Genomic DNA, 13,752 nt, shown 5'->3' on the forward strand with positions numbered 1-13,752 from the left:
ATCCACATTGATCATCCTTCATCCAACTCGTCCCTTTACTTTTTATGGGTTATACACCACTTTTTACTTTATCATTTATTTAAGATACAACACCTACAATCATTTATCCCTTAACCATCCATTCACTTCACTATTCATGGTCTCACTGCTTCATTTTTTTTTCTTTTCACACAACCAATTTAATTTAAATTATAAAAATAATATTTCATTGATAAAATTAAAATTCCACAGTTGAAATCTTAAAATTAAAATTTATTTACGATGCATAATCTTAAAAGGAAAGGTTTTGGCTACTCGTTACCAAATCCCACTCAAATGTGTTCGATTAGATCTTCTAGAGTTAGATGTGGGCGGCAGAATTGTGCGCCAGTGCCTGACAATGTATGTGCTCGCGGAATGGTGCCATCGCACCCTGGCTTGGGGGACTGCTTGCGGTGGAGTTGTCGGAGGTCTTATCGTCTAACCAATTTGTCAAAGCCGACCATTTGTCTTCAATTATCATGTTCTGTATGATAATACACACCAAAAATGATTTCGGTGAGGTGTTGCTTATACAATACGACCCAGGACTTTGACAATGTTGAATCATGTTTGTAGAACTCCGAACGCTATTTCCATATCTTTCCGAGCACACTCATGACGTTGTGCAAAAAGAATTTGTTTGGGTTCTTGCGCCATGTTGAGCGTCTTCACGAAGGTCGGCCACCTCAATTAGACACTATCGGCGAGATAGCACCCCATGTTGTAATGTCGATCGTTCGCCGTGAAGGGTATCATTGGTGTTCTACCGTTTAAAAACTGGTTGAAGACGTCGGATGAGTTGCACACATTGACAATGTTGTTCGATCCTGCGACACCCAAATATGCATGTTAAATCCATAAGTAGTGGTTGGCGACCGCCTTTAGCACAGTCGTCGTGTGATTGCCTTTGTGGCCGATGTGTAATTTTAGAGTTTCTAATTCTATGCACAATGTATCTCAAGTTTAGTAAAATGACTCTAATTCTACAACGATACTGCAAAAATATAGCGTCAAGTGTAGTATTTCGAGTGTCAGTTCACAGGAAGAAAATGTTGGTTTAAAAGCTTAATAAAATATTTTTGAAAGATAAATGATTTCTACACCAAATTAGAATGCTAAAGAAATTAGACTTAATTTTAGAACTGAAATATACTAACAGTATCTTCAACCATATACCAAATCTCATTTTTGGTATCGAAAAATTACTTTTTAAAGTTATGTCTCCATGTTAGACAAAATTTTGCATTCAATAATGGAAACTAGTTTTATTATAACGCGTCCTTAATCCTATATACTATATAAAATTATGATCAATGTCTATAGAATTTCTAGCATCAAGTGGTTTGAACTCTTTTGTTTTAATTTATTTTAGTTTATTTAAAAAATTATTAAATAATACAGAGTTCATAGTATTTAATTCATTTCGTATGAAATTCATTTTTACATAGTTTTAGTTCATTTTAAAGTAATGTTGTAATTATAATTGGGTGGATAATCATTATATGTCCGGGCGAATTAATTTTTACGGTGTCTTCAAAATTAAAGACGCTCCCTTCTACGGTCTGTGTCAAATTGAATTTGAACTTTGAAATATTTAAGTGGCTCAGGTACCAACAAATACAATTACAACTGCAATCCCATCTGTCTTGACCCCATAACATAACCAAATCAAAACCTTTTCCCATTCGGTTGAAAAAGAGTTAGATGACAAGAACTGAATACAAAATGTGAATTTAGCTTCAGAAGACAAAGTATAAGACAATTTGCATCTTGCTGCATGGCCCGTTTCACTTTCTTCCAACCCAGGTGATGAACATTAATTCCTGCAAAAATGTTGTCTCTTCCTTTGCATTTCAAAACACTGAAAAACCAAACTTGTGTTGTCGGTTTCTTGATTTTGAACTGAGAAAAGGTGTGAAATTTATAAGCTTTAAATGGGATGAATAGAGACAGTGGTGTTGAAGATCTCGAGTTAGTGTTTATTTGTATTGTTTTGCTCAAGGCTGTCTGGTTTGTTGATACAGATAAAAAGACTCAAACTTTTTGTTTGAATTTTGACGGATTTAATGTCAAATCAGCATCTCTCTTGTTTGACATTTTCCCCAATTTTCTGGTTTTGTCCGTGTTGGAATTTTTTAATTTTCTTTTTCTTTCTAGTATTAGCACTATACCTTTCTGGGAATGTGAGATAAGCTTGTTTTTATTGCTGTTCCTTCTCCTATAAGGATTATAGTTGGGTTTTATATTGTATTGTTACACATGAAAAATGTTTGTTTAAGGCAAAATAGAGTGAGAAAGTGGATATGGAGTGAGCCTATTGGGTGTTCTTTCTCCCTCCTCTGATGCTGAGCCCATTGGAAATTTAAAATTGTGTGTTAAGTATTCAAATTCACATGTATGTATACATACTTCTGGTGGAATGAGGTTAAGCACAAATCAGAATGTTAGTGAGAGCAGCATAATGATTGAGGATGGAAGTAGACTAGTAATTTTGCAGTAATTTCTTCTTCTTCTTTCTACTCTTACTTAATCCTTACTCCTTCCTTTGCAATCTGTTTTGGCATCTTGGGTTTGATAATTAAGGCTTTTGGTGTGTATAAATATGGTCAATTTGTGAGGGAAAATCGTCGGCTAATCGAACGTAGTCCCTTTTGAAGATTATTCCTTTGTCGCTTTGCTAATAGATGGTAGTCAACAGCTAACCCCATGAATTTGAAAATTCAAGTTTTTTATATTTAGTAGACAAAGAATATTAGTTGTGGGATGGTGAAGAAATAATGTTGAAATGGTTGTTCAGCTATCAGTTCATATGTAGAGCTGTGTTAAGCTGGGACCTTTTAAGGTGCTGTCTTCCATATTCCTTGTCTCTATGGCATCGTTATTATTGCATTCTTTGTTGTTGGAAAGCCTTGCAGTTCGGATCTTTACCTTCATATCATTTTATCATGTTGAAGGAAATCATGTCAGTTGAAAATTTGAAATGAGAATAAAGTTTCATGTGAAACTCTCTACACGTGTTTTCTGTTCATGGTGATCACTCATAGGGTCGTTTTCATTTACATGTCATGAAAGCAACACATCCATATTCTTGAAAGAGAAAGCTTTATCTTCTTCTGATTTTATATTGAGGTCCTAGGGTTGGTGGTGGAATCTAATCTGATATAAGTTAGTTTTATAATCTACCAAACCCCACCAAATGTGAGGAAATGGAAATAATTTTCTTTATCATTAGGTCAGGGATGATTATTTAGCTACATAGGTTTCAATCTATTTTAAGTGAGTATATATTAACATCAGTGTCCTCTGTCCATTTTGACACACGTCTTCTTCCTGATTAAAAACCATTTTAGCTAAAAAACGGATGTGTTCATTTCTCTAATCTCGATGTTCTTCTTGTTTGATTTCCATTGGCAGGCTATATTTCTGATTTGGAGAAGCAGTAGCTAAATAAGTAACTTCAGGGTTGGGAATATTCTTGGATTCCACATCACTCATGGCACCAGGGAGTAGTGCCTTCAAAGAAGTTGTCGAATCACATCCAAAACAGATGAATCATAAAACGTTGAAGATGAAGGCGGAGAGTGGTACTGTAAAGACTAGTATGTCACTGGCAGAGAAACACAGCATACATGGTGTTCATGAGCTGCTTCAGTGCCCGACTTGTGCAGATTCTATGTATCCTCCTATTCATCAGGTTTTTACTTCGAACTCTTCTTCTGCAGTAGATTTTGATTAGTTAAAATGTCTGAAAAATGAAATTTTTTTACCTTACATTGACACTTGATCCTGTTGTTTCCCTCTTGGATTCCATTTTTTACCCCTAAGCTCATAATAGACTAGTAAACGTGCAACATGAGGCGTGAAATTTTTGTGTATTTAAAGTTATTCGATTCTATGCAGTGCCCAAATGGTCACACATTGTGTGCAAACTGCAAAAGAGTCCATAAGTGCTGCCCAACTTGCCGTTTCGAGCTAGGGAACATACGGTGTTTAGCTTTGGAGAAGGTGGCCGAATCTATGGAGCTTCCCTGCCGATATCAGAGCTTAGGCTGTCAAGATTTATTTCCATATTATGACAAGGCCAAGCATGAGAAACATTGTCCATTCCGGCCTTACACCTGTCCTTATGCAAGCTCTGAGTGCTGTGTAACTGGTGACATTCCATTTCTCATGGCTCACTTGAAGGAGGATCACTCGGTTGATATGCATGATGGATGCACTTTCAACCACAGATATGTCAAGTCGAACCCCCATGAAATCGAAAATGCTACATGGATGCTAACTGTAAGTCCTTAACTACATAATTCAATCAATCAGGTTAGTATAATGAATCGGTAGAGTTAGCCATTAGGACCCTTTTAAAAACTGCTGATAGAAGAATTTAGTGACTCCTATAGCCTCGAAACTCGTGTTTCTGTCAATAAAACTTGTATATATGCTCTATGCTTGACCTACAAATACTACAAGTTGAAACCTAAGTTGCCCACCCGTCTCATCTTTATGTAGGTTTTCAACTGTTTTGGAAGACAATTCTGCTTACACTTTGAGGCTTTCTTGCTCGGAACAGCACCTGCCTACATGGCATTCGTGCGTTTCATGGGGGAGGACAGTGATGCCAGGAAGTTCAACTACACTCTAGAAGTTGGGGCATTTGGGCGGAAGCTCATGTGGCAAGGAATTCCAAGGAGCATCCGCGACAGCCACAGGAAAGTACGCGACAGCCAAGACGGACTGATCATTCCAAGGAACTTAGCACTCTACTTCTCTGCCGGTAGTAGTCAGGAGCTTAAGCTGAGGGTCACAGGTCGGATATGGAAAGTTTAAGGCCGTCGAATATATCTACTGTACAGTTCGTCTGAAGTCTGCGCCTCCCAGAGCTTACAAGGCCATATAGCATTGCTTGGTTATATGTTGTTGTATCATTAAAATCAGTTTTTTGTTGGCCCTTTGGATCTATGAGGATGCTGGCTTATGTTATGCTTCCTCTTGGATGCAAAAAAATGGATCTTCTTGAAATGTAGCCTTTTGTTTCTGATACTACTTTATGTTTCCTTTTCATTTAATCGCTTGTATGGTCTAACTTAATGAAACAAATTTCTCCTAATGGATACAAAGAAGTGAAAAAAATATAAATTTAATGAGCCAATAACTATTTAAGGGAATAAATATATATTTGGAGATACTATTTAGTTGGTGAAAATCCTAGTCAAACATCAAAGAAACTGAGATAGGTTTGTTGTTGGCAAATAACATAATAATAATAATAATAATAATAATATTAATAATAATAATAATAATAATAATGATAAAAATAAATAAATAAATATAAGCAAGAAATATATCCCTACAAAATTATGGACGTTTTGTGGAATGATTTGGGAGTTTTTAGTTGACGTGCAAGATGAAGGCATTTGCGGTTGAAAAGAATTTGCATGCGTGTTTGTCGCCAAAACAAAACAGAAACTGAAAAAGTCTTGAGAAAGACATATTCCCTCATCTTTTCTCCCTCCATTTTCTGCTCATCTTTCTGTCTCTTTACAGGTTCCGATCTCTTGATTCTTGATCATGTTTTTGTTTTTTTTTTGCTTTGATGGGATTCAATTGTCTAAAAATGAATGTGTTTCTTCTTTGATCCATTCTCGTACATGCATACTATGATGTCTCTATCAAATGTGATTGATTGTAGGACTATTACAGCCTCATAAGAGATAGCAAATGTGGGCATCGATATCTACGACGTTTGCCTAAGCTGAAGATTTCTGCAGCCACTACCTCAAATTTGAACAATGTTGTGTTGCGGAGGAGCAGAGGAGGAGCCTAATCCTCCGGCCAACCAATACACTGCTCCACCTAAGGCCGGCATTCCCTATGCTGGCGGCGGTGGAGGTACGTACGCACGGATTATCCCCATCCTCATCCTCGTCCTCATCTCTCTCATGATGTCTCTTGGTTGAATGTTTAGGCAATGGGAGAGGAGAACCGAGGTCTGGTGCAAGAAATGGACCGCCGCAGAAAGCGTTGCCTATAGAGATACCAGCATTGTCATTGAGTGAGCTGAATAGACTAACCGGTGATTTTGGGACAAAGGCCTTTGTCGGAGAGGGCTCCTACGGCCGCGTCTACTATGCCAAGCTCAGCTATGGCCGTGAAGCCGCCATCAAGAAGTTCGACACCTCATCAGCCGAGCCAGACTCTGACTTCTCAGCCCAGGTGAAAAACAAAGTTCAAATCTTTGTGTTTTAGGACAATGACTGAGGTTGTTTTCTGCAGTTGTCTATGGTTTCGAGGCTCAAGAATGAGTATTTTGTGGGACTGCTGGGATATTGCCTTGAAGCAAATACCAGAATTCTCGCCTATGAGTATGCCACAATGGGATCCTTACATGATGTGTTGCATGGTATTGAGCTGGTGCAGTTGAATTGATGCATTTTTTGAGATAAAAGTGGTTCTTGGTCTGAAAATGTTGTTGCAGGTAGAAAAGGGGTGCAAGGAGCTGAGCCTGGGCCTGTTCTAACATGGAACCAGAGAGTGAAGGTTGCATTTGGGGCTGCAAAAGGGCTTGAATTCCTGCATGAAAAGTGTCAACCTTCTATTGTTCATCGCGATGTTAGGTCAAGCAATGTGCTGCTGTTTGATGATTTTGTTTCGAAGATGGCTGATTTCAGTCTAACGAACCAGTCGTCAGACACAGCGGCCAGGCTGCACTCGACAAGAGTCCTTGGAACATTCGGCTACCATGCTCCAGAGTCAGTTGGTTGACTGATTGATTCAGAGTTTAGATTCAGAGAGAGTTGTGATAGGGAGTTTGATTTGTGTGGTGATTTGTCCAGGTACGCAATGACAGGGCAGATAACTCAGAAGAGCGATGTTTACAGCTTCGGGGTCGTGCTTCTTGAACTCCTGACTGGAAGGAAGCCAGTAGACCACACCATGCCTAAAGGCCAGCAGAGTCTTGTCACTTGGGTGAGTACTTTTTTCTGTTTTTGGTTCAAAAATCAAACCCCTACCCTAATTTTTTTTCTACAGGCAACTCCAAGATTGAGTGAAGATAAGGTGAAGCAATGTGTTGATCCCAAGCTAAACGAAGATTTTCCACCAAAGGCTATTGCAAAGGTCTTGAAAGAAGCACACTAGTCTCTCTTTATATATATAATACATTGGCATCATGCATGATGATAAATGCAAGAAAATGTTTGTCCATTTTCAGATGGCTGCTGTAGCAGCACTTTGCGTGCAGTATGAAGCAGATTTCCGGCCAAACATGACTATCGTGGTAAAGGCATTGCAGCCGCTTCTAAATGCTAAACCAGCTGGACCTGATTCTAATGCATAAAAACTGCACTAATGAAGCAGCAAACATAAGTTTTGAGTGTTGTAATACTCTCTGTTATTCATGTATTTGAAAGAATCCTATGTAACAGTAGCTGCTTCTTCAGTAGTGGTACCGTGTAATACCTCGTATGCAGATGAATCTATTGCCGTTGTTATAGACCAAAAAACGGTTTGGTCCATCAAAGTTCAGCTGCCATATTGTTTAGAAGCATAGAGTTTATTATGTGACCTAGCGGATTCAAAGTGTATACTCGTACTGTTTTGCTATGTACTATATCACCTTTTTGGCTAAGTTAGACGGACACCATTACACAATAACTCCAATCACAAAGACATTGTGACCACATGTTCTGCAACATTATGATGTCTTAACTCTTAGCTCACAACATTTTAGCAACTAAACCAAGAATGCAATAATGGCCGCTTGTCTGATTAGTTTGACACTCAACTTAGTGGCTGAACTAGGCAATGTATCTGCAATCCATTGAAACTGGCAAGTGAGAGAGAAACACAAAAAATTAAATATGGTAAAGAAGACAAGTAAAGTAAGCTACCTCCAGCATGTGTACTATTGCCAAATTGCTCAAATATCTGAGCCTCGGGCGAGTTCAGGGATAGGTGCAAGAGTTCTGCTCATACCAACAGGCAACAAGATTGAAAACCAAAAGTTTTAACTTGAGCAGGATATCTGAGTTGATGGAGTACAGTTACATACCGGGACAAATTGTAGCGTTTGAGTTGGTTTTACAAAGAGGATTAAGGCTCAAAGCTCGAGTGGCATTGAGCTTGAACCCAAGGCTGGGCTCGATCCTGTCTCTAACAAGGACGCAGAGACAGAATTTGGATTTGTCGATGTCTTGGTGCAGCTCGGTGCAGCAAGCTGGGGAAGGAGCTTTGGCATCTCCAGTGACAAAATTGAGACATGAAGATAGGTTAACTAATTGTTGTTGGCACACTTTCTTGTCCTGCGCAAAATTAGAACTCGAACGACAAAACATCATTAGCATCATCAAACTTGAGGCTAAAACTTTCCCGGTACACTGTATTTTACGTGTTTTATTTGGTGTTCTACACATGCTGCAGTTTTGATCACTTATTTGCATCTTGGATAGTGTTTTCTTGAAGAAGGATTTAAGACATTTTTTGGGTGATGCGACTTGCAAGTTATAGTGATGAATAGATCAAAATGGCATGTTATTTCTGAAATCGACGGTTGCACCAATCCATCAATGAAACTTAAACCACAGTAATAGCTCGTCAATCTAAAATTGTATATAGTAATAATATTCTCACATTTCCCACTCAAGAACACTATTTTTGATACTTTATTATAGCATCACTTCATAAAATCTTATATCGAACAAAAAATGCATCATTTTGCATATTGTATAATTCATTTCATACAGTTATAGTTCTTGAAAGAAAAGGAGGAACTCAGGCAAAGGGGTAGTGGAACAACAACACATTGCGATTTCAAGAATGTTAAAAATGGCAAACTAATGATAACATTATCATAAATAAATTTTCTTTGAGACAGAAGGTTGCATGATACAAGGGGGGGTACAATCAGCATGTAGAATGATTTCATCGTTACAATCACTTTCCTTATCCTCTTCTTAAATAGTTTGTCACCACTCGAACTCCTCCTTTGGGTGGAACGACCTGCAGTGTACAAATCGAAAGGTAAGAATCATAATTTCAAATAAACGTTTCTCCTCCAGACATGAAAACCAGTATAACCAGAGAGACAATTTTTTATGGGAAATGTAAGCAGCAACAAGAAATATCATACCCCATCGGTTTAACGTCTAGTCCTAGATTTGCAGCGGAATTCAGCTAAGAGTGCTATGTGATCCGATGACCACTCAGGAGATGGAAGAGCAGTATCTTTCCGCAAACTCTCCTCATCCACCAGCTCCAACAGAGACTCCACGGTTAAGGAATCAGCTACACGGATAAAGCAAGTTATGGTCTAACTTCATCGAATTTAAAAGATCACCATAGTGTATATCAGATCAAAATCAATCCAGAAATATAAAGATTGTGCTATTGAAGGAAGAGCTCAATAATACCTGAATAGAATATATAATCATGAGTTCCAATAAAATCACGAGTGCAGTTTGTAAAGAGGGGTTCATTGGTAGCAGGATCCATTTTTCTTCTCTGCTCCAGTCCAAGACCAACCCCAGCTCTGGCAAAGGACGAGTAAGCACTAACCTAATGTACAATGCCAAAAAAATAAATCAGTATATGTATGAACACAAGTTTTGGTAAGTACATATTCAACAGTCATTGTGAAGTGGTACCAATGGCAGCTGATGTGTTAGTTTGGTGATCGGTCGAAGAATTCCAAGTGGGTCTACAGTCAAATCTTGATGAGCTGGATCGACTTTTCCCATAGCCAGGAGAGCATGAGGAGCACTGTACTTTGCAACAAATAACGCGTTACTGATCACTTACTAATCCAGTGACCGGGGCTACTTTATGCATGCCAACTTAGAAACCACATAATAATTAAAATAGCTAAAGAACCTTCCAGGCACTGAGTTGAAATCCCCACACACCAACATCGGTATATTTGCACTTGCAGCAATTTTTTCCAGGCCCTTCAGCAGCGTGTGGACCTGATATGCACAAAGCATAACGCAACTTAAACAAAGTGAACTTCAGAAAGGAACCATGCCAGGAGAGGGGATCATTCATAAATAAACCTGCCAAAGCCGAACATCCTTCAAATCTTGGTGCATATTTACATGTGTGTTTGCCTGTGTTCAGAAACATGAGAAGGATACTAGTTATCAGAGGTTACACCAAGTCGACTAGACAAGACATTAAATAAAAACAATGCATTATAAAAAGCATTTACCACATTACAAAGCACAAGGAATAAGATTATACCCGAAGGAAGCATAAAAAATTCGAACACTTTTGACCATTTTGAAGGAATAAAAGGAAAATCATATCAACGGGACTATTAGTATGAATCATGATTAAGTCCACTGAAAACAAAAATCTGCCCTTGGTAAGGGAGAAATCGCAGTCAAGAAACCTCGTTCTCAATCCATGAGCCAAGCTTTGCAGTTAAATTTTAAAACAAAATGTTATGTTTGTTGCTGATGTATTTGGAAATCTTACCACACAAACAAGCTGACGCTTCCCAGGGCTATCAACTCCCTGGTTTCCGAACTTGGCTTCAAGAACTAAAATCAAAGCAACATTATCCTGTATGCCAGAAGAGTAGAACAAGTTATTATGCCTAGAAGATAGATGATGAGAGAATGCAAAACTATAGAAACGCTCAAGAAACCAATATAATTATGAAGTTCATGAATACCTTCACCAATCGATTTAAGGCACTTTTCTTCTGTGCAGGTGGAATCACAGCATCCGTCAGAGACTGCGCGGCTTTGTTAAACTCAACCTGCATTTAAAAATATTTACGATTAAAACATTGAAAAACCCCAACTAGCAGTTAGCTGTACATATGATTAAAACAAAAAGAAAGGCTCGGAGCATGTTAGATGCATTTTAGGAATTTCAACCACCTCATATTTTTTGACATGTGAAAATCTATCACGGCGAAAGAAAGTTGCACAGCCATCAAGTGTATTCATGTTCCCGCTAAAAACCTCTGCCGTTTTCCTTTTAAATAAAGCTTGATAACCATATTTATCCAGCTCAGGTGCAAAAAACTCCTCAAAATGATTGCTTTGAACCTGACACAAGAGAAGATGTCAAACTTCATTAATACTGGGTCAAGTATGACCTATCAGCAGCCTTTAGATAAATTACACAAATATTTTTGTTTATTCCTTGGCCTAAAACCTATACAATATTCTACAAATTCAAATTAGAAAGAATGGAGACCCATAATTAATAAAGCTATGAAAGGCATAATTTGATCCCCCACTGGGTATTTTACCTCCTGAAGGCAAACAATGTCGGCACGGTAGCCAACTATTTCTCTTAAAAGGTTTTGCCTGCGGTAGGTCCAAGAGAGAGCCCAAGTGGGGCAGTAGCTGTAGAGTTCATTTGTAGCATATGCATCAGATAAGATGTTGTATGAGAGTGCAGTAAATGTCCCTCCAGAAGAAATGCGACCATCCATATCTAGATGCCCAGAAACATCCATCCCACTCACAGAAATCAAGCGTCGTGGAATAGGAGATGGAGCTGGAATCACACGGGAAGTTGATAAGGCTACTGGAGCTCCCACAGTTAACTTGGTTTCAGCATCTACCACAACACACTCAAATCTGAGGACATGACCAACATCATCGGCTGTAGGTGTATAAGTCTTCGAACGTCCAACTTCAAACCATGTCTCACCACCACTCTTTTGGGTAACTGCAGCAGGATACAAAGCAGTCGTGCCATTTGAAAAGCTGGGGTTTGATTGAGATGTACTCATACTAACCATACTCGATGTTGTACCACCAGTACTATTAAATCGCCCAAAAACTTCGTCCTCCTCATTTCCATTTTCATTTACCGCACTAGCAGCACGCTCATGCAGAACACGATGATGTTGCCAGGAATCACAAAAACACTTGGGAGAACAGTGGTAACTCTTCGAAACAGGTAATTTGGCCTTGAGACACCCAAGGCATTGTAATGTAGCTTGTTCTGTTGGATGAACACTACAAACTGCGACATTTCTATCACTCTGTACGCGGTACCTGCATCAAATATAAAACAATTGATCATGAAAGTCACATCCACATGCACAACGAAATTCTTCTGAGCCCTCCTTTCAAAACAAGAAAGCACCAGTTTTTAATAGTAGCAACGGGCGGTCAAGCCACATGTTTAATCACCAATACAGCAATTGACAGTAAAAAATGGAGTTAGTATGTAACATCATTAAATCCTTTACAGGAATCACTCCATAAACTTTATGAAGTAACACATAAAGTTAAAAGGCAACCTATCCAAGTGTGAAGCAATAAGCAAAAAAAGCGCAAGATAGTAGCAGAAAAGATAACAAACACCATAATAAACTAAGAAGAGGAGGCAAAGTAACATGGAAGAAGGAACTCCGGGTATTAAGATGCACTTCTTAAAACAGCCAATGAAACATAAGTGACATGATTCACTGAGCAAATTAACCACAGCTAACGCATTTTTTTTATTTTTTGGCAAATTAACCACAGCTAACACATAAGGGATTTCAGAAGGAAGTCGTGTAAACTAAAATCAATTCCTCGATTTGTAAAGCCAGAGCATTTGGCAGTTACACATGAAGAAGAAACTAGCTAACATAACTCGTAGCACAAAGTAGATAAAAAAAATAACTAACTCACCATCTATATCTCAAGAAATGGCCATCAATGGGATTGAACTCAGTAACATCCTCAGTCACAACGCTCTTATCAGGGCGCCTCAACAGTACATACGGCGTCAACTCGCACCCCACAATCGGTATATCAGACGGCAGGTGCACCCGCCCCACGCTCAGCATTTTATCCTCAACTTAAAATCCTCCCTCCCTTCTTTCAACTTCGTTTCAAACCCTAAATCAGCAGAAATCGAAGATTCTAGCACAAACTGTCGGCGGGCTTGTGGCGGTCCTGGCGGATCCGCCATCACCAGTGGCCCTCGTCAGTCGCCAGCCTTGCTATCTCGAAATCCTAGTCAATTACAGAATCGATGGATTAATCCATTCAAATGAGCAAGCTTGGAGATCTTTCGGCAACTTGGATTTGGATGAGGGGATTGGGAGATTCAAAGAGAAACGATTGGAAAGGAGCTGCGCCGGCAACCTTGCATGCGAGTGCCGAGAGATAATTGGGTTGGACTTTTGAAGAGAGATGGAGAGAAGAAAACGGGGGATCTGTTAATTGAGAGTTAGGGTTTTAACTGAAAAGACTGGTGTAGTAATAGATGAAGATGATGTTGTCACACGCACAGACATTACCTTCGAAATTGATCTATTGTCTTAATTTTCCATTTTTTTTAAACTTTATTCAACGCAATTTTATTGAGCGATTACTTCATAATTTGATATATATACTTTTTTGCAACTAATTTCTTAATTTAAGAGTTTAATTACTCTAATTGTTCACAACCAATCTCTTCAGGTTAATAGTGAATACGATCAGTTTTAACACTATAAAATTAGTAAAATATAAAAATAGAGAAAAGAAATGGTTGAAATGTTAAAAATAAAAAAATATAATTCAGTTCATTATATAAGAAAATTTACCAAAAATCACTCACATATAATATAATTCAGTTCATTATATAAGAAAATTTACCAAAAATCACTCACATATTAATAGAAAAAAGTATCATGTTCGTTGCACGACATATTTTATTTTTTTTTGGTAACTAAAATGAAAAAAATACAATTATATGCAATTTAAAAATAAACTAAATAAATAAATTATTAAAATAAAA

General features: G+C 38.2%; 4 protein-coding genes across 8 annotated transcripts; 2 read left to right on the top strand and 2 right to left on the bottom strand.

Annotated features, from left to right (window-relative positions):
* Nucleotides 1-1,661: 1,661 nt before the first annotated feature.
* On the top strand, nt 1,662-5,079 carry LOC125203853 (E3 ubiquitin-protein ligase SINAT2-like). Of its 4 annotated transcripts, none has more exons than XM_048102348.1 (4): nt 1,662-1,827; nt 3,436-3,715; nt 3,922-4,305; nt 4,528-5,079. In XM_048102348.1, exons 2-4 carry the CDS (start codon nt 3,515-3,517, stop codon nt 4,843-4,845), a joined length of 903 nt encoding a protein of 300 aa, XP_047958305.1. In that variant the 5' UTR covers nt 1,662-1,827; nt 3,436-3,514; the 3' UTR covers nt 4,846-5,079. The 4 variants fall into 4 exon arrangements, with proteins under 4 accessions (XP_047958305.1, XP_047958307.1, XP_047958308.1 ...); XM_048102350.1 differs by lacking the exon at nt 1,662-1,827 and adding an exon at nt 1,889-2,517; XM_048102351.1 differs by lacking the exon at nt 1,662-1,827 and adding an exon at nt 2,932-3,297.
* Nucleotides 5,080-5,465: 386 nt separating this feature from the next.
* On the top strand, nt 5,466-7,601 carry LOC125203852 (probable protein kinase At2g41970). Its single transcript, XM_048102347.1, has 8 exons — nt 5,466-5,562; nt 5,708-5,907; nt 5,984-6,231; nt 6,292-6,418; nt 6,494-6,767; nt 6,852-6,984; nt 7,048-7,134; nt 7,229-7,601. The coding sequence occupies exons 2-8, from the start codon at nt 5,808-5,810 to the stop codon at nt 7,352-7,354; spliced, it is 1,095 nt and encodes a 364-aa protein (XP_047958304.1). The 5' UTR covers nt 5,466-5,562; nt 5,708-5,807; the 3' UTR covers nt 7,355-7,601.
* Nucleotides 7,602-7,742: 141 nt separating this feature from the next.
* Nucleotides 7,743-8,695, bottom strand: LOC125203854 (non-specific lipid transfer protein GPI-anchored 22-like). Of its 2 annotated transcripts, XM_048102353.1 has the most exons (3): nt 8,069-8,695; nt 7,908-7,982; nt 7,743-7,827 (listed from the first exon to the last, which is right to left on the bottom strand). In XM_048102353.1, exons 1-3 carry the CDS (start codon nt 8,454-8,456, stop codon nt 7,751-7,753), a joined length of 540 nt encoding a protein of 179 aa, XP_047958310.1. In that variant the 5' UTR covers nt 8,457-8,695; the 3' UTR covers nt 7,743-7,750. The 2 variants fall into 2 exon arrangements, with proteins under 2 accessions (XP_047958310.1, XP_047958309.1); XM_048102352.1 differs by having other exon boundaries at nt 7,778-7,982.
* A 140-nt stretch (nt 8,696-8,835) lies between these two features.
* LOC125203851 (carbon catabolite repressor protein 4 homolog 1-like) lies at nt 8,836-13,225 on the bottom strand. Its single transcript, XM_048102345.1, has 11 exons — nt 12,657-13,225; nt 11,276-12,032; nt 10,899-11,069; nt 10,688-10,774; nt 10,489-10,575; nt 10,065-10,118; nt 9,886-9,977; nt 9,660-9,774; nt 9,426-9,570; nt 9,146-9,300; nt 8,836-9,015 (listed from the first exon to the last, which is right to left on the bottom strand). Exons 1-10 carry the CDS (start codon nt 12,812-12,814, stop codon nt 9,155-9,157), a joined length of 1,812 nt encoding a protein of 603 aa, XP_047958302.1. The 5' UTR covers nt 12,815-13,225; the 3' UTR covers nt 8,836-9,015; nt 9,146-9,154.
* Nucleotides 13,226-13,752: the final 527 nt, after the last annotated feature.

The sequence above is a fragment of the Salvia hispanica genome, chromosome 2, assembly GCF_023119035.1.
Source record: "Salvia hispanica cultivar TCC Black 2014 chromosome 2, UniMelb_Shisp_WGS_1.0, whole genome shotgun sequence".
NCBI lineage: Eukaryota > Viridiplantae > Streptophyta > Magnoliopsida > Lamiales > Lamiaceae > Salvia > Salvia hispanica.